Below are 24004 nucleotides of genomic sequence, written 5' to 3' on the forward strand. Positions count from 1 at the left end.
CCCTTATATTCACTGTGGTTAAACAATTCAGGCAAAGGACTTTGGAGGAAGTTGTAAAGACATTGTAATTCTTTGAAAAAAAAATCTTATTGTAGTTAAATTGTATATATTTGATTACTCATTTAAGTAAAATCTTAAAGGAGAGGCACACAAGCATAGTTCCTTGCCCTCCAGGTTGGTGCCTGTCGCATTGTCAGAGTTGGTTCTAGTCTAACTGGGTGGACAGCTTAGTTATTTTCCATGTGATGCCTTCTTGCTATAGCAATCATAGGCTTGTTTCTAATAGATTCCTTTCTCGCACAGATTCCTCATCTGGTAATCTATCTCCACTGCAGCTGTTTTGAAATATTTTCACCGCCGGGGTACTCCCTCATGCATCCTCTGGATGTAATTTCAATGGTGGTATTGATGTAACCTGCCTTATACTTGGAAGTCTTAATGTTTGATTAGTATGGAGTTGCTGTTTATGCTGAGTTTCATGGTTGAATTGGTAGTGGTAAGCAGTGAGTGTTTGGACCATAACCTTATTCCCATTATTTGTTCATTTTACCTTAAGCATGGATCAAAATCAAGTTTGGATAAGCAGAAGCTGAAGGGAGCTCCTGGGTAACCAGGAAGCTACCATTGGGGAACAAGGAGATAGTACATAGCGTTCCACAAATCCAACTTTCCTATAAGATATAAAATCACCATTTTGTTAATCATGATCACTTATGCTTTATAGATGTGTCCTGTCCTAATGTTTATTTATATATTGTCCCTAATGCACATTGCTAAATTCACATAGATGTATTTGTTCAGCATCAGTTTGCCTTAGGAGCCAGAAGTAGCTCCTGGTAGCTGTTGGTATCAAGCTAACCCAGTATCTTCTAGGCTATAAGCAGGTGCTAAGTAGCTCCCCGCTACCCTACATTTCAAACCCTGCCAAGTCTTGATTAAAAGCGTGCAAGTGTATGTAGTATAAGTGAATGTGGTATGAGTGTTTGCTTAATGAGTGTGTTAGTATATCGCATCTGAGCCATATGCTTTAAATTTGGTACATGTAAGCAATTGTTTTCATGCTTATGTACATCTCCTAGATGTACCTATGCATTTTGCATAGAATATGTGCATTGTTTATAAGTGGGGAGCCCAATAGTGTGTTGTAATAACATGTACTGCATAAAGTTTTTGCCTTATACTCCTATCCGCATGAAAAGATGCGTTGAAGTGAAGTTTGACTTTGAAGTGAGGTTACAATATGTACAATAGGTGTACGAGTTTTACAGTTCGCTCATGTATGTAATTTACATCTCCTGAAAACGGCCATCATTCAGTCCTGGTTTTTGTGTGATTTTTCAGGTGTATATAACCACAAGCTGGTCCATGGGTGATTCCACCCCACTAATTTCTCTGGTCTTACTCCGTTCCTCCTTCCCGAAGACCTGTACTCTAGAGTACTTCCCACCACAGAAGACTGCAACACCCCAAAATGGCCCGTGTTTCTAATGTTTTTGCGCACCCTCCAACACATTGCCAAGAAGTCTGGTTAAATCTGATATAGCCTTTCGAATGGATTGTGTCTTCCACTTTATTCCACATTTTTTTCATGTCCACAGCTGTGCACTTTGGAAAACTTTATCAGCAGAGGGAATCCTGCGTCGATGACGTCGGGTCGATGTCCCTCGAAGGCCTCCGCAGAAGGTGACATCACTGGATGTTATAAATAGGACGCACAGCACCTGTAGCCTCAGTTCCATTTTTTTCTGCGAACGTGTTGCTTTGTGAAACTCGGCGCGCCTTGTGCGTTTCATCGTTGAGATGTCTTTTTCTTCAACCCCTCCGACTCCGCGGTCTGGCTTCAAGACCTGCCGGGACTGCAAGTCGAAAATGTCGATCACCGACCCGCATCACATTTGTTTGTGGTGCTTGGGCGAGAGTCACAACACTGGTGACTGTTCTAAATGCCAGTCGCTGACTACAAAGGCCTTGCGGGAGCGGAAGGGGAAGCTCCAGGTAGGTAGGGGTTCTAAGCCCAGTAAGTCCCGTAAATCCAAGTCGAAATCCAAAGGGGTGTCCACCGACGACTCGAGGGGCGACTGTGTCGGGAGGAGGCCTGGGGTTCTCTGTCCCTGAGTGGTTCCCACCATTCTTCTTCCTCGTCGTCGCTTTCTCGGAAGCACCATCACCGGTCGCCTTCCACCTCCTCCTCGGAGGATGGAGCCACAAGGAAAGTGGCAAGCCCAACGAAGTCCTCGACTCCGGCGGAATGGGCTGCTTTTAAGGAGCAAATGTTGGTGATATTTCAATCGCAGGGCAAGGGGCCGGTCACGTCTTCTAATGAAGCTGGCCAGGATCGTTCTTGTACCGTGGCTCGCACGCCTTCAGGCTCGGGTCAGCGATGCGAATCGCATCGGGAACCTTCGAGGTCCTGTTCGAACAAGGCTTTGCATAGTCGCAAGAGACATGCTTTTGGGTCTTGGTCCTCGTCCCCAGCGAGACCGCTGCAACGTACTAAGGGCTCGAAGCCGGTGCCAACTCAGTCGGCATCGTGTCCGTCCGCCTCAGACATCGATGCTTTGCCATCTTATCAGCCCACGACTGCCATCGGCACCTGTGTCGATGTCGACACCGAAGCCTTCGGCTCTCTCGGCGTCGAAGCCTTCGGCACCCTGGATGGCTTCAGTGTTGGACTCCAGGCCCTCTTCTGTCCCCAGGCCAGGATTTCAACTCCCTCTGGATGACATATATGAAGAGGAAGAAAGGTCTGATTTTGAGGACCCTGATGAACTTGATGTGGCTCCAATTTCTTCTAGAGACAGTCAGTTGGAGAGTTGAGGCAAACCCATCATGATGCCAGTGGGTTGGACACTTCTCCGGAAGTTGAATTTGGTAAGCCTGAACCTGTGGCTCATGTTGAGTCTTTGTACAGGAGACTCATGGCTATGGTCTCGGAGTATCTGGGCTGGTCCAGTCCTACTGAAGACTTTGTACAGGATGATCTAACGGACATCTTAGATCAAGGTCCGTCCTCTGACCCGGTGTTACCGTTTCATCTCACCTTGCAGAAAAGGGTGGCGGCTGCTCGGCAGTCTCCGGAATCTCTTCCGGCTATTAATCTTTGAGAAAAATGGACCGCCCTTCCACTAGCGACCCCATCTATTTATCCACTTAACCTACGCGAGAGTTTGGTGGTTCAGGCGGCTACAGCCACCTCGAGGCAGGCGGCATACCCTACCATCCCTCCTGATGGGAATGACGAGCGCTTCAACGGTTGCGCTCGGAAGGTATTTTCTGCAGGGAGCATGGCAGCGAGCACCGTTCTACGCAGATCTGCTTGGTTGCGGAAGTCTGGTTTTTCTCTGGATGGGCAAAGCCGTCTTCTGAACATGCCCTTTGACGGTGCTGACTAGAGCCTTGAGAGGTTGCAGACCTCGATAGCTGTGTCAAAATCTTTAAGCGCAGCTGTTCGCCAACCTCTGCCTTTTCATCCTAGGGGACAGCAGTGGAGGGGAGGTTCTTTTCGTTCGTTACTACTCCTCCTTTGGTAGAACGAGAAGGGCTGTCAGTCAAAGGGGCCAGCGAAAAAGTACCCGTGGTGGTCAGGGAACTAGAGGTGCCAAAGCCGCTCAGGCAGCTGCCTCTTTGCCTTCAGGCACTGCCGAAGCCACTTCCAAACAGTCATGAGGCCATGTGCCATGGTTCACCGGTTGGGGCAGACTGTCTCAGCATCTCGAAGAGTGGCGAGCCATTACTTCAGATGTGTGGGTTCTAGAGACCATAGCCCAAGGCTACTGCCTTCCCTGCTTACATCGGCCTCACGACAATCCACCAGGGAAACTTTCTTTGAAGCTTCCAGATCCGCTCCTTGTGCAGGAAATCTTAACCCTGCTGGAGAAAGGCACTATAGAACGGGTTTCTGTAGCGGAGAGGAACAAGGGATGGTATTCCCCTTATTTTTTAATCCCCCAAGAAAGAATGGGCATTGAGACCCATCCTGGACTGGCGTTGGTTGAACAAACTTCTCAGCAAGTAAAAGTTCAAGATGGTTACTCTTTCTCAAGGCCTCCAGGCGTTTCAACTTCAGGATTGGTTGGTGTCTCTCGACCTAGAGGATGCTTACTTTCATGTGCCGATTCAACCCAAGCACAGAAGGTACTTGAGGTTTGCGGCTGGACACTCGCACTTTCAGTTTCGGGTCCTGCCGTTCGGATTGACCTCTGCCCGAGGGTCTTCACCAAGCTAATGGTTGTGGTGGCAGCGTACCTCAGGCGAGAGGGGATTCACGTCGACCCCTACCTGGACGACTGGCTGATCAGGGCGCGGTCTCCTGAGCAAGCCTTGGATCACCTGGCTCATACTTGCCGCTCCCTCCACAGGCTGGGCTTCTCTCTCAATTTCAAGAAGTCGCATCTGATACCTTCCTAACAGCTCCAGTACATCGGGGTTATGTTAGACACGTCCTTGGGGAAATGCTTGCCTCCCAAGGTGAGGGCTCATCACATTGTGTAGATGGTGGACAAGTTTCAACATGCCCAGAGTCTCCCGGCTTTTGAATTCTTAAAGTTGCCCGGCCTCATGGCATCCTGCATTGTTCTGGTGCCAGAGGCCAGGCTGCGGATGAGATCCTTGCAATGGGTCCTCAAGATGCAGTGGTCGCACTTGTCAGGCAAGATGACAGATCCTGTTCAAATTCTACTTTCGGTCTCCCAGGATCTTCTGTGGTGGGCCAACGAGGGGAACCTGATGAAGGGGGAGCAGTTTTGGCAACCATGGCCGGATGCGACTGTAGCGATTGATGCTTCCCTCACAGGATGGGTCGCTCATGCCAACGACTTGACTGCCAGCGGTCGTTGGTCTCCGTCCGAGTCCAAACTCCACATCAACCTGTTAGAGCTGAGGGCCATCAGGCTAGCCCTGAAGGCTTTTCTGCCGTCTGTGCGGGGGAAGAGTCTCCTGATCAAGACGGACAACACAGTGGCCATGCATTACCTCACCAAAAAAGGTGGGCAGGGTCACTCACGTTGTGCAGAGGCAATGCAGCCCTGGTTCTGGGCCATCCAGCAGGGAATTTCGATCTCAGCAGTTCATCTGGCCGGAGACGAAAATGCGGACGCTCTGAGCAGACAGAGCGCAATCTCTCACGAGTGGGAGTTGGCTCAGGAAGTCCTTCAGGAGATCTTTGCCCTTTGGGGAACCCCGCAATTGGATCTCTTCGCCACCAGTGTCAACCAGAAGTGCAAGAGATTCTGCTCAAGGGAATTTCCTCCAACCAGAGCCTTAGGAGACGCGTTTGTAGTGGATTGGTCTTTCCCACTGCTGTATGCGTTTCCTCCAGTCCACATCGTTCAAGTGTTGCGGAGGTTACGGAGTTTCGGTTCCCACATGATCCTCATTGCTCCGGATTGGGCCAGGAGAGCATGGTACCCGGGCCTTCTAGGAATGTCCATCTGCCCTCCCTACCGGGAGGATCTGATATCTATCCATCTATATCTCTCTTTCGCATGTGAGGGGGGGGGCGAGGGAGGGAGCGAAGGAAGGGAGGGAGGGTCTGGGTTCTCCATCCAGAGGTCAAGACTCTCAACCTTCATGCTTGGTATCTGAAAGGTTGAGGTATAAGGATTGGGACCTCCCGGATAACGTGATGGAGGTGTTGCTTTTGGCCAGGCGGCCAGCAACAAAATCCCTGTACCATTGCCGTAAGTTCTGCGACTGGTGCAGGGGTCACAATGTGGATCCTTTTCAGTGCTCCATTCCTATGGTTTTGTCTTTTTTGCCTTCTTTGGCCCACAGGGGCGCTGTCTATATTTAAGCGCTCGTCTGAGGAATGTTTTCACTTTAAGATTCCTTTGATTTCTTAAAGGACTGACTGTGTTACCACCGTCCCCTTTCCAGATGCCGGTTTGGGATTTAAATTTGGTTTTGAAATTTCTCATGGGTGCTCCGTTTGATCATTTGCACTCTTGTCCTTTGCGGTTCGAGATTGTGTTCTTGGTTGCGGTTTCTTCCGCCCGCAAAGTGAGTGAATTGCAGCCACTTTCCTCTAAGCCACCCTTTACTGTGTTTCACAAGGACAGGATTGTACCGAGAGTATGTCCTTCCTTTCTACCTAAGGTAGTATCTGAATTTCATTTGAGTCAGAAGGTGGTTCTCCCATCTTTCTATCCTCCTCCTCCTCATCCTGGAAAGGAAGGGGAGCGATTCCATCGGTTGGATCCTATGAGAGCTCTGAGCTTTTACATTTCTAGGATGTTCAGGGTCAGAGTAGACTATCAACTGTTTGTAGGATATGCTGGACACTGATTGGGCCAGGCTGTTCCCAAACAGACCTTGTCCAGGTGGATTATCCTCACTATTACAGTGTTACCGATTGGCGGGTAAGGACCCTCCTGTAGGGTTGCAAGCTCATTCTACTAGGGGCGTGGCTACTTCCACCGCCCCCCAGCGGGGTGTTGCTATTATGAATATTTGTGATGCAGCTACATGGGCTTCGCTTCACACCTTTGTTAAGCATTACTCCCTGGATTCAGTCCATGGTCAGGATATGGCCTTTGGTAAGGCGGTTCTTTATTCCGGCATCTGATTGGGTACTCCAAATTCTTTTCCCTCCTCCATTTACTGGTACTGCTTTGGGAGTTTGTCAAAGATATGGAATACTTTGGAGGACACAATCCATACGAAGAACAAGTTACTTACCAACTGGTAACTTTCTTTCGACTGGATGTTCCTCCAACGTATTCCACATCGCCCTCCCAGCCTGCCCCTGTGGAGAATTCCCTATGTTTTTGCAGCTTACGTTTCCACAAGGCTATGTGCAGTCAAGCTGGCATGAGACTGGTGCCACACGTTCTGAGGGAAAAAACTTAAACTGAGGCTACGGGCGCTGTGGGGCCTAGTTATAACATTCGGTGAAGTCGCCCTCGACGGAGATCGACCCAACGTCATCGACACAGGACCTCCTCTGCTGAAAAAGTTTCCCAAGTGCACAGCTGTGGACATTACATGTCAAAGATGTCGAATACGTTGGGGGAACATCCAGTCGAAAGAATGTTACCAGTTGGTAAGTAACTTGTTGTTTCGGAGTTGAGTGCCAACCTGGTAGAATTTTATAGAATACAATTGTTAGTGCATTTCAAGGCCTTAAATGGATTGCATTCTCCTGCAGATTCCTCATCTGATAGATATCCCAACCAGCGTCACCTGCTCAGAAAAACATTTTCGATAGGGGGGCGTAATGTGGCTCAGCATTGTCCCCCGACCCTGTAATGCCTCAACCTCGCCACTGCTCCACTCAGGATGAGACACATACAGTACATATATCCCGTCACTATGCCTCCCCACCTCATTTGCCACAGGTCCAATCGTTGAAGGACCAATGAGGGTCTTCTGATATCAGGCAGAGGAGAATCAATTCCCCGTGCCAATCCATGAAGTCGATGCAAGTCTGCTGCAGGCGTCGTCAGCGGGCTGATCATCTTCATGGAAGTCTTGGTTCCAACGATGATCTGTCGAATAGCTGAAGGAGCCCTCCTTTTATCCAAGATTCAGGCTTGCAGCTAGCTCAAGCCCACCCATGCTAAGGATCTGCAACATTCAAACCTCCCAGTGTTGTCCAATCCTCGACAACCCCAGGTCCTCACATCTATCCAGAAACAGGCTTTCAGGTGACCAAGGATTTGAATTGGGGCCAGACAGTTGTCTCTTACTCTCTCTCTCACCCGCTCTCTCTCACTCTCTCTCACCCGCTCTCTCACTCTCTCTCACCCTCTCTCTCTCTCTCACCCGCTCTCTCACTCTCTCACCCACTCTCTCTCACTCTCACCCACTCTGACCCACTCTCACCCACTCTCTCGCTGTCTCACCCACTCTCTCGCTGTCTCACCCACTCTCTCTCTGTCTCACCCACTCTCTCTCTGTCTCACCCACTCTCTCTCTCTGTCTCACCCACTCTGTCTCACCCACTCTCTCTCTGTCTCACCCACTCTCTCTCTGTCTCACCCACTCTCTCTCTGTCTCACCCACTCTCTCTCTCTGTCTCACCCACTCTCTGTCTCACCCACTCTCTCTCTGTCTCACCCACTCTGTCTCACCCACTCTCTCTCTGTCTCACCCACTCTCTCTCTGTCTCACCCACTCTCTCTCTGTCTCACCCACTCTGTCTCACCCACTCTCTCTCTCACCCACTCTCTCTCTCACCCACTCTCTCTCTCACCCACTCTCTCTGTCTCACCCACTCTCTCTCTGTCTCACCCACTCTCTCTCTGTCTCACCCACTCTCTCTCTGTCTCACCCACTCTCTCTCTGTCTCACCCACTCTCTCTCTGTCTCACCCACTCTCTCTCTGTCTCACCCACTCTCTCTCTCTCACCCACTCTCTCTCTGTCTCACCCACTCTCTCTCACCCACTCTCTCACCCACTCTCTCACCCACTCTCTCACCCTCTGTCTCACCCACTCTCTGTCTCACCCACTCTCTGTCTCACCCACTCTCTGTCTCACCCACTCTCTGTCTCACCCACTCTGTCTCACCCACTCTCTTGCGCCCCCCCACACTCTCCTAACAGTGCACATGCCAGGAAGACTAACCCTGGTCCCCTGTGCCTGCTTGAGGACTGTCATGGTGGCGCCCATGCGACCAGTCACCCTTTTTGTACCCGTTATGGCCTGGACAGCATCCATGAGGATGGCACCCCAGGTGGCAGGAGTACGCCTGCGAGGAAGAAGCCTCCAGTGACCAGCTAGGTGCCCCGCAGGGGCTGAAGTTACAGCTAGTATATATGGAATCGATGCTCCAAAGACTTCTGTTCCTTTTTTCTGTGCACTTCTGAAACGCCCCTTAGTTAAAACCTGTTCAACTCGTCATGCCTAACACAGGCAACACCTTGGCGTTAAGCTCTGTGCAGATTGTAGGAGACAGATGTCTCTCTGACCCCCACAGGATCTACCTGTACTGTTTGGGGGTGGTCATGATACGCAGGATTATTATTCTTGCCAATTCATGATTATTATGTAATTAAGGTATTTTTATTGAGCGAGACCCTAGCTTTGAGATGCAACGGAGCCTTTTACAGAGGTATACAACAATGCAGTTACTCAGTGGAGCGCTTTACATAGGTAAACAGGGTAAAAGGTTATAACTGCACGTCACTAAGGTTCTGTGCAATCTATGGAGGTAAAGGTGTAAAAACAAAATCTTTCATAACAGTGCACATCCATCCATTCCTCTTGGAGCCCAACTGTACATCTATAGTACGGGCTATAATATTATCAAGGATAACTACTGTAATGTTTTAATAGGAGCAAATAAAAAATGCCTACAAAAACTGCGAATTACATAGAACAATGCTGTTCGCATTATCAAAACAAAATCAATACGGAAACATATCTCCAGCAGTCGACAAGACTTAAACTGGCTCCTGGTACATACAAGGGTCAACTTCAAGTCAGCTGCGATCATCCACAGATGTTTTGACTGTGAAAGATAGTGAGCTAAAGACTCTGGGTATGGCTCTTGTAAACCAGGACTCATGTCTGGCATAGAGTCTCCCAGGACCCCCCCTTGTTATTTAAATGGGACGCTGGCAGCCTACCTCAAAAATAATGGTGACCTCTTACGAGCCTAGACGAGCTATGCACTCATCTGTGTGAGCATTGATCACCAATCCAAGTTTTAAGCAGACCAATGGTCTGGGAAAAGCTTTCCTAGTCCTCTCAGCCAAATTTTGGAATTCCCTTCCTTTGGTCTTAAGACCAGAACAAAACCTAATGCGATTTTGATGAGTTAAAAACTCTTCTTTAAATAATGCCAATCTGTGATCTGACCTAGCTCTTCTGATCGCAGTCTGATCTGCCTATGTCGTCTTGTGTGTGTTTCTCTCTGGCGCCCAATCCCTGCAGGCCTTCGGTGCCATATATAAATAAATACAACAGTACAGATGCATAACGGAGCTCTTTTTTCAGAGGTAACCGGGCACATATACAGCAGGGCTAGGATACAGAGAAGGGGTGACAGGGATGAGAAGGGCAGATGGGGCTAATGAGTCCAGTGATGCGGGGGGCGACGTGATGGCCTACGTGTTGAGGAGACACTCCATGCACTGTTAGGCCCTTCGGGAGCGGGCCACAAAATATGGTGTCAATGAGTTTCTTCCATGTCCCTGAACTTGTATCAGAGGAAGAGGATAAAGGAGGAAGCAAACTCCCTTGTCCTAAAAGACCAGAGGAAAAATAACTATCGGAAAAGGTCACACTCACCTAGCGACTTGTTGAGGCATCATTCTTCGTGGAAAAGAGATGAGCGACTCTTCAGGGAATTTAGCTCTGGCACTGCAGGTACAGTTTCCCAATCAATCCACTTCTCCAGAACAAGAGTAGGTCTGGCTGGAAATGGTAGACATTTCCACCAAGGGGCCGGTGGCTTCTGCAGGACTCTAACCATGCTTGGAAGAGCTGACTGGGTCCCTTTCTGGACCGCGACCACACACCTATGGGTTTGGCTCCAGCAATCGCAGCTCTGGCTTGGCCCTGTATTGCTCCACCTTAGAGTGCGTGGTGCACCCCCCCCCCCCCCACCACCATGGAGCTACAGAAGTTGGTTCCCACCAGCAATATGGTCAGGTGTCGGACATCTTTTCGGGGGGGGGGGTTGTACCATGTTTATATTGGAGCCCTGTTACTCTTGTGGTGGGGCCAAGGAATTCCCAGATGAGTTCTATGGAAAGGTAGAGGACTTGCTGCATCTGGCTTCTTTCCTACAGGAGGCCATCTTGTGCTTCTTTCTAGAGGATGCTAGCAAAGGTTGGTGGAATCTCTGGGCTTAGTGGGTGCTGACAAACCCTACATTTAATTTGCACTGACAGACATCCTGGATTGGGGCCCTCATAGAGGAACTCTAATGCCTTTCAATCCATCCGTAAAGGCTCCTGTGCTGATGAGAGCAAAAAGCTTGCGTCTCTCTCCTATGGTGTACTGGATCATTGTAAAAAAGCATCGCCTGGCACCCTCTTATCTGACATCACTCCACCCATGTATACACAGAGAGCTTTGGGGTGCAGACCACTATAGTGAAACTTAAAACCATCTCTTTCCACTTCTACCTCCAGGCCAGGAGAGCAAGAGATTAGACGCTTGGGGGTGCAAGGTGTTCACTTTAGGCAACCTTGCTCTGAGAATGGCTAATGCATCCTGCCCCTTGTCCAAATAATCTTTTGGCCTCTTGAGTGTTTGCTCTGAGGCTGCTGAGACTCTCCCGGCTCAGGAGATAAAGGGCTGCAATGCCTTATTGTAAGACATCAAGGAAGCTGCATGCCCTTGAAGCAGCAGATAGTGGTTTGTGTGATTGGCATGGGGGGGGGGGGGGTCCGTGCTGTTGAGGTACTCTTGGTTGCAAACATCTGGATTTACCTCATAAATCCAATCAAAGCTGCTGGATATGCCCTCTGATGGTGCCTCTTCATGCTTGGGGGAGTTGTGCCCTCTCATGGGCACATCCCCTTTGGTGATAGAACATACAAGTCCCTCAAAGTTTCAGTAGGCCAAAGCCACTGCCAAATCCTTAGGCTTGGCAGTTAATGTGCCCTCCAGCTCAGCCCTGAGGGGGGTCTAGGTTTTCTACCCTTGTCCTCATATGCCCCCGGGTCAGGTACCCTCCAGCAAGCAGCAGATATGGTAGAAGTCATGAAGTAGAGAGATAAGGCTTTGCTGCCTCAACTTTTCCCAAAGTGACCCCAGCAACAAGGGGATCTTCAGACATGCCTCCCAATTTGAGAGAGCGGGGGGATAACTAACCTGTTAGAGGAGGAGTAGCCCCCTGCAGGTCTTAATTCAGGGTTACTGCCTTCCTTTTGCTCGGCTCCCTCCTGATGGCCCCTGGCTACCTATGCCCCCCTGCTGCTGTTGGAGGTGCATCAGCTTCTAGCAAAAGGTGCCATAGAACTGGTGCTCTACGCACAGTGAAGCAGGGACTAGTACTTTTTACTTTATGGTTCTGAAGGACAGGGGCCTGCACCCCAGCCTGGATCTTGTGCTCTTAACAGTGTACCTGAGCAAGGGCAATTTCAAGATGGTTACCTTAGCTTGGATCATACTGGCCCTCGCACTACATGACTAATTTCCCCTGGATCTCCAGAATGCCTACTTCGATGTGCCGATCCACACCAAGCACAGGAAGTACCTGAGGTTTGCAGTCGGGCCACACACTACCATTTCTGGTTTCTCTTGGTGTATAGATTGCACACCTTATCAGTTCTGCGAGTCCCTCAACTGCAGGATGGTAGAGAAAGAGACAGAACTGAGCCATGGAACGTGGTACCTCGATGTGTATTTGCCCTGTCGTCATGTCTGTCGCTGGGTACATAGAGGCGTAGAGCGGTGCTTGGCCCCTTGGTGGAAAAAGATTTCCAAATGACCGCTGCGCTGGACATTGAATACCATAGATGCAGAATCCGTGGGAGGATCATCCATCGGAAAGAACATTACTGAGAGGTGAGTCATTTATTCCCTACTGTATTTAGCATGTAGGTGCCATCTCAGCAGTTTACGGTATAGATGTTGTCATTCTCAAAGGCTGCACTTCTTGGTGGGGAAGAGCTGGGTCCACACCACACCTTCAATGGATGACACTGTCACCACCAAAATGAGTTCATAGATCATGTGAAGGTATTCTCGAAGGCACTGCTTTTCTGCTTGCCTCCGATATGCATAGGTACAGGATGGGAAATGGGGACTCCAACTCCTGAGCTGGTGAGAGTCGTTGCCTTGGTACTTTTTTGACACAGATGTTGGCATATCCAGTCTTCTTGAACCCTTATGAATACCTGGAAACAAATAATTTGTTCTGTTTACTTCCACTAAAATCAATGTGAGGGTCTTTCTTGGTCTATGTAATGCCAGCAGTTTTGTTACCTCTCATGAATGTGATCTTCCCCATACTAGAACATCTTACTTTTGTGGCTGCTGAAGAGTTTGATATGGTACATAAAGTAAGATTAACATATTTGTGGAAATGTTAGAACCTGAAAACAAAGACACAAAGCCTCTCCTTCGATTTTAATGAGGCACTAACCAAGCCAAGTCTTTCAATTGGGAAGACTTTCTTCTGACACAGCGGTAGCAAGATGTAGCCAGGAAACCCAAAACTGCATCGACAGAGCTGATGTTCCCATGCCATAGAGTTGGTGGTTCTGGATTTGTCAACCTAATAACTTACTTTCCACCAAACCGATAAACCAAGAAATTGGATAACCTGAGGTGAATATTATTTGCCTCTGGCAGTCTGACACTCCGAGCATCTAATGTCTCCTGCTATTTGACTAAATAAAGTGATTCCCTGTGGGAGATGGCCATGTGTACTCTTGTGACCAGAAGTCCCATCCTTTCTCTCGGGGTTTGTGGCACCTGTCTTTTGCATTTTCCTAACTGGTTCATCCAACTTTTTCCAGATGAAGTCATCGGAAAGAAATTGGTTAAGTCCGGTCTGGGATAATCCGAAATGCTCAGGGCTTTCCACTAGAAGTGTCAGATGAGATATTTCGTCTCGAAGTCCTTGGTGGAGGAAGGGGATGGTGAATGTGTTTCTGACCAACAGGAAGTCATCTACTCATGTGGCCTGTGCTAGCAGCTGCAAGGTTTATCACTCACTGCGATAGTCAAGTTACTTTACTCTTGCCTCCTGCCAAGTAGATGAGGGGGATTCTACAATTTGCAGACTTCTAGGCTGATATTGAAGGGAATTTTGGTGTTAATCTACCCTTTGTCTATCTCTCCTGTGCATGCGTATCTTTCTCATCTGCTCTTGTTTCTGTTTTTAAATGGCATGTTAACAAATGTCCTCTCGTTATTCATTTGCAGATTCGTCCCCATTGTATCTTGTCAGTTTAGTTCTGTGTGTCCCTTTCATGTTCCCGATTCTCACTAACCTTCTTTTTTTGCCCTTTTTTTCTTCTTTCTCCATAAACTACAGTCTGGTTCCCTTAAGGGGGATACAAAATGCACCAATTTCTCTAACACGGTCCGGGTGCGGAAATATCACTACAGAAATGATTTGTTATTGAGCTTTACTGTTTTGTTAACCCAAGCATAGGCAATGGAAAGGGGGACACAAAGTAAGAATACGTGTGTTACATTGTAGTAACTCCAATATGCTTAATGCCAACCTTTTAATTCACACCAACTTCCCGCCATGTAATCCAGTCTACAAAAAGGTGTTCCATCCCTTGAGGAAAAATACCTAATGGCCAGCAGGATGAGGAATGAGTATTTTTATGTGCATGTGCTGAGGCCCAATTCTAATGTGCTACAGTATGAGCTCTGCGCCCATCCACCAAAGATGGGGGTCCCATGCTTGGACTTAAGATGAAGTACAGTCTTCATTGATGTATGTTTCTCCAGCATGGAGAAACGTGCATCAATACGGGAACAGGAAATGGACGCACAGAACTAACAAACTGACACACTTTCATGTCATGGCCATAAATGGAAACTATTAACTATGTCGTGCAGGACTCAAGGTATCGCACCTCTACGCGTTTCGGCTCCACAACTCCTGCCATACATGTCCTTGGCCAAGGCCAATCTTGTCCGCCATCCACCAAGGTGCATCTCGCTGCCATTTTCCGTTACACAAAACCATCGGGCGGACCCTCTCTGTGATCTCAGACTCTTCAAGGAATTTCTGAAAGGCCTCTTCAGAACTTTTCCGCCAGTCAAGGCTCCTACTCCGGCTTGGGAGCCCAATGTGGTTCTTATCAAGCTCATGTGTCTTCCATTCGAGCCTCTGCAACAGGCCCCTCTGAAGTTCCTCTCATGGAAGACCACTTTTCTGTGGCCATTGTTAGGGGGAATTCTCATAAATGGTTCATTTCCCTTACCTAAAGAGTCCCCCAGCAGCTTTGCTGGATTTATAGGATTTATTTTTTTCACCTGGTAAGAGTCTGAGCCTTTTTTCCCACTCTTACATGTTTTGCTGTGTGATCTTGGGCACTGGAGCCTCACCTACTCCATGTGCACCACTTTGTGTGTTACACAGCACCTTCAGTGCAGTGACACATGGTTGTCTTTGAGACTTCCCACCGACTCCATTTTTCTGGTGCTGACTACTGTCACCGAGAAACGGGTAAAGTTGCCATTAACTTTATATAGTCACTTTAAACCACAGACCCAGTACATCCCATCTTACATCGAGTATTGGAAAGGGTTAACTCTTATCCCTTTTTGTCTGTGCCTCATGGAGCCTTGTTTAACTCCCTTAATATTAAGACTTGGCTGGTGGCAGTGGTATCTACCATAACATTTCTACCGCTATTATCTTATATAAACGTGGTAATGTTTTAGGCTATTAGCCTTGAACATAAACCCGCTTGACCAAATACATTTTATTTTGGCTCCGGCTGGCTTTAGTCACCATTTCTTATTGTTAGTCTTTCTCGTGTTTTTCACTGCGCGCCAAACCGGGTTGACTTGTTCGCTGTCTTTTCGCGGGCTTCTGCACAGAAGCCCTCCTTAAGGCGCCTGATAGTCTAGGTAGGCAGGATGTGAGGGAGGGATCTTCGGACCCCTGCCAAGGGTTCCCTTGGTAACCCAAGTCGCACTCTTGTCTGATTGGCTAAGGGGACTGGCCTTGCCAGGCCAGCCACCCTGCTTTGTGATTGACAGCCAGGCTGTATGAATGGGGGAAAACTGCATGAAAAGCAGGTCTCTGGAACTGGAAGAGCAGAGTTGCCACTGAAACGAAAGAATCAACGAGGAACTGGAAGAAGAGGCCCCCTACAACGACTGAACCGCCCGGTGAAGCCCTGCTGCAGGTCCGAATCTCCAAATCCGACGACAGAGAAGATCCTCCCGGAAACTTCTTCCCTTGAGCTGGTGGGACCAACCAGTTCGCTCAAATTACAAGCCAGGACCACTCCTCTGGTGGAATTCGATGTACAGAGCTACAGTGGGCCGGCTAGCCAGGAAGGTCGGACCCTGCTTGAGTTTTAAGGAGCACACCTTTTATGTGGCGTTTTGGCGCTGCTGCTGGTTTCTTCCCGGGGTAGTGCAGGACCCTCCAGTCTTCCTACTTCTGATCAGTCAGACAGTCGCTTCAGGAACCGTGAGCCTGCAGGAACTACCTGGAAAGTCTGCCTCAGCTACAGACCCCTCTCTGTTTCAAGGTACTGTGCAAATCTGGTTGTGCGTTTTGCTCAGCCACGGTGAAGGTGTTTGAAATCTTTCTCCAGTCCGAGGGCTTGTCCTTCTCTTCGAACTAACTTTTCTACCAACCAACCTTGTCTGGAATCTGTGCCACGATCGTTACCACAAACTACCCTGAACTGTGTGATCTTGAGCAAAAGACTTTTGACCTATTGACTGTCCCTAAGCCTTTTCTAGGTGATCTCCTCACTGTAGACTCTCTTGTTCAATTGCTCAGAATACCTACCTGTTGGTTTTGTCTAATTTCTAATAACTTTCTTTCCCTCTCTTTTAAATTGCTAGAGTGCCATTTTGCTCCCACTTCATTTTGTGAGCTCAACTTGTCTGGAATTTAAGGGAAGTGGTGTGGTGAATTTATGATTTTGATTTTGACCTTGCTTAGAATAATGAAATGTTATACAACTGTTGAGTAAATAAATATAAATTCTTTTACTTAGAAACCTTGAATCAGTGTTTGCCTGAATCATAGTAATTGCTGTCCTTTGTGTAACTATTTGTACTGCTCACTTACCCTTGAGATAAGTCTGGCTGCTCGGCTACTGCTACCACTATAACTGTGTAGTACAGGATTGTACCAAAGGTGAAATTGTACTGTCACTTGTAGTCTTAATTTTGTGTAGTGTTCCCAAAGGGTACTGCATATAATTCTGCCTAACGGCCATCACCTCAGCCAGACTAGTCAGGGAGAATCAGGCTATATCCTGCCAGCGCCCATACTTGTCCTTCCATGCTACGAGGGTGGTGTTACGGACCCACCCTTCCTTCGTGCCGAAGGTTCCTTGCAAATTCCATCTCAACAAACCCTTGGTACTGCCAGTTTTCTGTCCGAACCCTTCTGAGATGTCGCTGCATACACTGGACATTGCGTGTTCTGTGAAGTTCTATGTGGCACTCACAAAGACTTTTCGGAAGACTTCTCGACTCTTTGTACATTTTGGACCTGTGAACCATGGTAAAGGCCCTGTCGAAGGCTGCCATATCCAGGTGACGCTGTGACTGCATCATGCACTCATCAGCTGACCAACAGACCCCTTCCGGGCCGGACGAGAGCCCATTCCATCAGAGCCATTGCTGCTACTGCGGCTTTCCTCTTTGGTCTTCCCCTGCTGGACATTTGCAGGGCTGCTACGTGGAGGTCGACACACACCTTTACGAACTTCTACTATGTCGACTGGGCTTTGGGGGAGGAGTCCAGAGTCAGCCAGGCAGTGCTGCGCATACCTGTTTGTTTGAGGTGAGTGCGTTCCAGGGGTAAGTGATTGTACTTCGGTTGGACCATGCCACCTCCTGTGGTTGTGTTTTCTGTACTGCTATGTATTCATATTCATGCGCATGTGAATCTCCATGCCAGACCCCATGCTGGAAAACAAACAAGTTACTTACCTGTAACTGTTGTTCTCCAGCATTGGTCTGGCATGGGTTCACATGCAAACCCTCCCTCCCTCCCTCCTTCCCCCCCTGTGGCTCTTCTTGGTTCATACTGTCACTTCACGTTCTACCAAATCTGAAGATGGCCACCGGCGGTGAGGCTTAGGGAGATGATTGTCATTGGATAGGTGCAGTATGACCCAGACATCTGTGATTGGTTAATAGGAGAAAGGCTGTATTTTTTATTTTAAAGCAAGACTGCTTTCTTTTTACAGAGAGGATTCCCAGCCTGACTGGGGAATATTCATGAGCATGTGAATCCATGCCAGAACCATGCTGGAGAACAACAGTTACAGCTTACTTGCTGCTAGATTACACAAATGTCTGTGATTTCACCGAATCCACTTCACTTAAAGGAGAAATCTTTTGTTTTTCTTCAGATTTTTTATTATGCAAGGGATGAGGGGGAGTCCTCCCACTTGCCCCTACCCCATCCTATCTCCTTACCCCACCCCATCTATGTTTTAAAATGTTCCTGCTTACGTAACCAATTCGAAGGAAAAAGAAATTAAAGATTTCTGAGTAGGTGAAATTGGATTTGGTGAAATCTACGGTATAGAGATTACACTGCAATAGGGTTAAAAAACTTTGACACTGGCGTGTGATTCTTCAGGGACCTTGGCCTGGATATGAATGTGTCCAAGACTAAGGTCTTGGTTATTAATCGTAGGGAGATCCTTTCGGGTAGGCCTTCTTTTGGGTGCTATATTAATGACAAGAAATCGGAGAAGGTCCGTGAATGTAGGTATCTAGGGGTTGCGCTTAAAGCTAAGCCTTCTTTGTCTTTGGCTAATCGGGCACTTTAGCTTTATGCGATCTCGGCGGCTTCTCAGCTTTGCGTACATGACAAAAAATATTTCCAGCACTCAAAATTTAATATGCGTTTCTTGTTCCAAGATTGACCTATGGGGCCAAGGTGCGTGACGACTGTTTGGATTGGGATAAAATGGAGTCCCTTATCTGGAAGCGTCTTTTGTCCCTCCCAATGGGTACTCGGTTTCCTGCAGTTCGGCACATTTTAGGCCTCATATCGCTAGAGGCTAAGTTCCTTTGGCGAAGAACCTTACTTCTGAGATGCATAATGTTTCCCCCAGCCTCTACGTTATTTGAGCAATTGAATGCACTGTATGAATCGTGTAACTGTGTGCCTCTTAATGCTGGGGGAGTTCTGTTTTGGCTAGACTGAATGTGAACGCAGTTTCGCTTGAAGAATTAGAGCGCAACCCTGCTAAGGTCAAAAAGATGTTATTTGAAAATCAAAGGCTGCTTCTTATAAGGTGTTTGACCATTTTTCCTTGGACATTAAGCCTTTTAATCTCACCCAGAAATGTATGTTAAAACATGCCTCGATAAATCCTAGATAGTTCTGGCTATGACTAAAACTAAATTTGGTTCCAACAAAGGATGTATTATGGGCTTGGTCTTGTGCCACTCTTGAACACGTGTCTCGTTTCTGTAGGTCTACTATCGAAACCTGACGCATTTAATAGTTCAATGTTTGGCACTTACTGCTGTACGCGAAGAATTTTTTATGCTATTTTTTAAAAGTCACCCTTTGTTCACTTGGGAAATGCTGTGGTGGAATTTACTATCAAAACCTAATGATCGTTTGGTAATTACTGTGATGAATTTTGTAAAGAACCTTTTTTCCTAAACCAAAATGCTTTAGCTTTTAGGTGGGTTTTAGGAACTGTCCGCTTGATACTGTGACATTTTATGTTGAACTTTGTTGTTAAATGTTTACTGTTTTACGCTGACATGTTTGTAAAGTTTTTTTTTGTAACTAGATCGCACAATAAATAAATAATGGTTTGTTGGTACTGCTATGTAATTGATTTTAAAAAAGCATGTGAATCTATGAAAGATCCAATGCTGGAGAACGACTGTTACTTACGTGCAACTACTGTTCTACAGAATTGGCATTTCATAGAATCACATGCGACCCTCCTGCCCACACAGCATCTGGCTCATCTTGACTCGATTTGGTACTTGGCTTGTGTTCTACGAATCTGAATATGGCCTCCACAGGAGGATCTATGGGATGCGCTGTCTGTTGGCTTATGGGTAAATGTTAGGCAGAAACCTGTGCAGTTCCCTTAGGGAACACTGCAAAAGATTTAGGACTACAGGTGTTGGCAGTAAACCCACTTGGTAGCAGTCTGTACCACCCAGATTTACCTGGTAGCTGTGGCTGAGCAGTCAGACTTCCCTCAAGAAGAGTTAGGCAGTATGCAAAGTATACACAATAGGCACTCGGATACAATAATACAAGCAAACACTGACCAGAGCTTTGGTATCAAAGTATATAATTATTTATTTAAAAACACACGGTTTGAAACATTCCAGCACTCTTGTTGTAAAATATTCTAAACACAGTTACTATTGTAATATATACACCCCTTTTTCCTTATCAGATAAATCACAGTAAAACACTTATTTTCATACAGAGGTGAGCGCTTAACTAGAGGGCACTCCAATAAGTTTGTGAGAAAGGGAGGGAAAAAGACAGAATATGGAAAGGTACACCACTCTAAGATTCAGGAACACTGTTAGCAAGGCGGAAGAGCAAAAGTCACTGGTGAGCCAAAGTCCAAAGGCTGGGCCCACTCTTAGAGAGAGCAGAGCACAAATGCGCTCAAGATCACACAGTTACACTAGGCTTTGAGGGTTCAAAAAGAGTTTAGAGAGGCTTAGGAAAGTTTAGCCAGGGTGTCCTAGGCTAACCCAGGTTTGAAAGCCGGGTGCTAAATGTACCCCGTACAGTCGGTAGCAAGGGAAGCCGGGCGGGACACGGTACCTTAAGTGGGAAGGATCCTCCAGCGGTGGCAGTTGTTCCTGGTAGTGGGTGCAAGTTGCGTCGTCGTGCAGGGGAAGAGAAGATATCGACTTGGAGGAAAGATGAAGGTCGTTGCACTACCAGGGAAGAAACCAGCCACAGAGTTTTCTGGTTAAAGGTGGTACCTTTGTTCGCGGTCGTGGTAAAACATGGTATTCGGTTGCCGGGGTGCTTGGCACGGGCAAGATAGCCACGAGGTACGTCGGGAAGGCGAAAAGACGGTGAAACTGGTTATCCCTACCAGTCAAAGGAAGAAGACTCTCCGGCGGGAGATCTCCTCTGTCGTTGGGAAAAGTGGTGAGACGGTCCAGCAGGGCTCCACCGGTGGTGGTGTCGTGGCAGGTCGGCTCAGCTTCTCCCTCGTCGGATTCTTAGGTCCTGTGGCGACTTCTGAAGTTCCAGTTCCCAAAGCCCTGCTTCTATGCAGAAAACCCCCATTCACTCAGCCTAGCTGTCACTCAAACATGCTAAGTGGTGAGCCGGTCGGCTCACCACTTGGGCCAATCAGGACGGAGTGCAACTTGAGTTGCCTAGGCAACTCAGTCCAGGGAGCCTAAATCCCCCTCCACCCCTCCTAAGTACCCCAGACAGAGTGGCACCACTTTGGAGGGCTTCTGTGGAGAAGCCCCCCAAAAAGTGGAACAAAGGGCTCGACTTGGGTTGGAGTCACAGAAGAGAACACAAATGCCATTTTAGAATCAAGTTTTGGCAAAAAAATACCAACCGGAGAATTAATATTAATTAAATAAACCGGGGGTATGTTCGAGGCTACCGTAAATAATTAAATAAAGATAGTAGCCTAAAACAATGGGAAATCCCATAGGAAAATATTCGCGGTTGAATATAAAAAGTAGTATCCACTGCCACCAGCCAAAACTCGATCAGGGGGGACGGAGACGTGCCCCCTCGACTAACAGACCCCAGGGCATTTGAATTGCCCCAGCCAGTACGTCCACAATATGATGGTTTGTACTGGTTCTGTTCAGAATTTAAGACTAGTCAAGTCAATGGTGACTTTACATGCCCTGGGAGACAGTAGTCAGTCCCAGGGTATGGAGTCTATACTGGTGGGTCACTATGACACCCCTGTGTCACTGCACTGAGGGTGCTGTGTAACACACATCACAAAAACACATGAAGCCCTATGGAGTAAAAGACCCCATAGCCCATTAAACGCATCTAGATTCAAAGAAACACACGCAAATCATGCCCAAGAGTGAGGGTAAAAGAGTCTCACTCTTGGCAGGAGAAAAAAATAAACCCCAAAAATCCAGCAAAGCTGCTGGGGGGACTCGCTAGGTTAGGAAATTCAGCCTAAACAGAGAATTCTCCCTAAAGTAAATGACCCAAAATAACAGTTCTTCCTTTCGAATGAAACTGTGTTGATGTTACTGAGTTCTCAGACTGACAACGGAGGATATTCAAACAACATGTGGATCTATGAAATCTGCAAATGCTAGGGAGCAGAAGTTAAAAGTAAGTAACTTATTCATTTTTTTTATCATGTAAGTACTTGTTTTTCTATTACTTTAAATGCGTTGGCACCTGATTGCACATGAACACTGTTGAATATCACTCAAATATTTCGGATCCTCGTGTGTATGAAATATTGCATTTTTCTTCTCCCTTAGAAACTCTACACTGTATGTGATGTGGCACTTTGTGTTATTAATAGCAAGAGTGCGACCTGCAATGCAGAATCTCAAAAAGACGCTGTACTTCCAACTAAGTTTTTCACACAGCCTGACAAGGTAAATAAAGGAAAAACATCCAAACAAATAAGCTTAACACTTTACTGACAATTGCTGCAGAGACTGCAATGCTCTTTGAATTCATTTGATATGTTGTTTATAAAATGATTGCCGAGTTATATTATTTGTCAAGGAATTAAAAATATATCAACATATTTAAAATGTGGATTTAGCCGTTGATAATAGAAGGTAAGTAAATGTCATTTAAATATATTTTTAATTCCTTAATGTCTACATAAAGATGTGCAGCGGAGTGAGTTTGTGGTAGAAAATTCCAAGTATATAACCTTGACGAAACCTCTGCTGTTGAAATTGAAATTATTAAATCTTTGTATGTATTTTGGAAAATAACACATTCATGACTCAGTTTGGTCACATGGAATAGCCATTTCTGCTGTGTTGATCTTAGCCTTGGCTAATCCCACCTAATATCGGTACTGAGAACCATGATGTGAAAACAAATCAAGAAAGCAGTTTTCAGAGCCACTCACACTTCTTCTTTGTTTAATTCAGTTTTAAGAGCAGAACTCGTAAAACTGCATGACTTATTTTCCATTGAAATATGTTCTTGGTGCTTTAGATAATTAACCTGAAGTACCAGAAAACATGCAATTTCAGTAGAATTTTTACAAGAATATAACAATAAATAATTGTGTGTTCATGTAAATTAACAAGGGCTACCGTAAAAATAATCACTCTAGTTTCACCTGCAGTGACTGTACAAGTGTTCTCCGTGAAATAATTCATTGTGTGCATGTGTTTTGCAATAGTTTCATATCAACCCTTTGAAAGGGGGGTCCAGGAACTCTGACCATCAATTAAATTGATAGTAATTGTCACCAGAGCCTTCTTGTCACAATATCTAACTTCATTTATTTTCAAGCTCTGCCTCTCCCAGGTGTCCCCTGTTTCTCTGGTGTCAATTGAGTAGTCTTAGAAGATGGTTTCATTATGGTGACTTATAGAAAGTCTCTCCATGTTTTCTTGACAGTGTAGGCATAATTGCAGAGAGGGCGCAACACTACTTCTGGTCAAGCCAACTTTACGATCTGCATAGGACAGTTACTAGATCATTCTGTTAAAAAATGCTTGTTAACAATGTTTTTAACAACTGAAATTTCAGTTAACTGGAATGTTAGTTATCTGGGGCCATTGGGTTCCCAGTGGTCCCAGATAATTAGGCTATTACTATAGTTACATGTGTGGACAATCCTTGTTGCTGATAGATACGTGGGTACTGCTGTCATCCTTGACCGATGATCTCAGCGGCAAGTAGTAGCAACCTACATTGAGAGCCTCTATGGGCAGTCTTCACATACAGACAGTTACTTGAGGCTACTATAACTGAGTCAGGGTTACAAACACTAATTGAAACCTGAATTTACCAACAGTGATGGTCACTATTGCAATAATTTTTCCAATGCTTGACAATTATTCACCAATTGGGATTCAGTGGTTCACCAAATGCCATTTACTAACTACAATACCAACATATATACCAGGAAAGAAAAGAGAAATGTGTCACCCAAACAATTGTAGCATTATCTAACGTGTCAGGACAGTTTGTGCTAAACGCAACATAAATTCTACTGTGGAAACTAATGATGATATTGTCTTAACTAGGATTTCTGCAATGACAGGAGTTGCATTACAGAGGAAATGAGGATTCTTCTATTAACGGGAAAGGTATGGAATATTGATTTTTAGTCCTGTTATGTTTTAATGTGATGTGCATATGCATGTGATAGCCATTTACTTTAATTCCACATTAGTTAGGAACAATCTATTGACTTATTCCCAATTTGTCATTAACCTTTTTA

The 24004-nt window shown here is 46.6% G+C and overlaps 1 protein-coding gene across 2 annotated transcripts in view; it reads left to right on the forward strand.

The window, feature by feature from the left end:
• The window catches only part of PDS5A (PDS5 cohesin associated factor A), a 1291333-nt gene that overhangs the window by 1066470 nt on the left and 200859 nt on the right, over positions 1–24004 (forward strand). For both annotated transcript variants that reach the window (XM_069631774.1, XM_069631773.1), the window contains exons 28-29: positions 22065–22184; positions 23808–23870. In XM_069631774.1, the coding sequence (XP_069487875.1) occupies positions 22065–22184; positions 23808–23870 (183 nt within the window). The remainder of the gene's footprint in view (positions 1–22064; positions 22185–23807; positions 23871–24004) is intronic.

The sequence above is a fragment of the Ambystoma mexicanum genome, chromosome 6q, assembly GCF_040938575.1.
Source record: "Ambystoma mexicanum isolate Mex_15411 chromosome 6q, UKY_AmexF1_1, whole genome shotgun sequence".
Lineage (NCBI taxonomy): Eukaryota > Metazoa > Chordata > Amphibia > Caudata > Ambystomatidae > Ambystoma > Ambystoma mexicanum.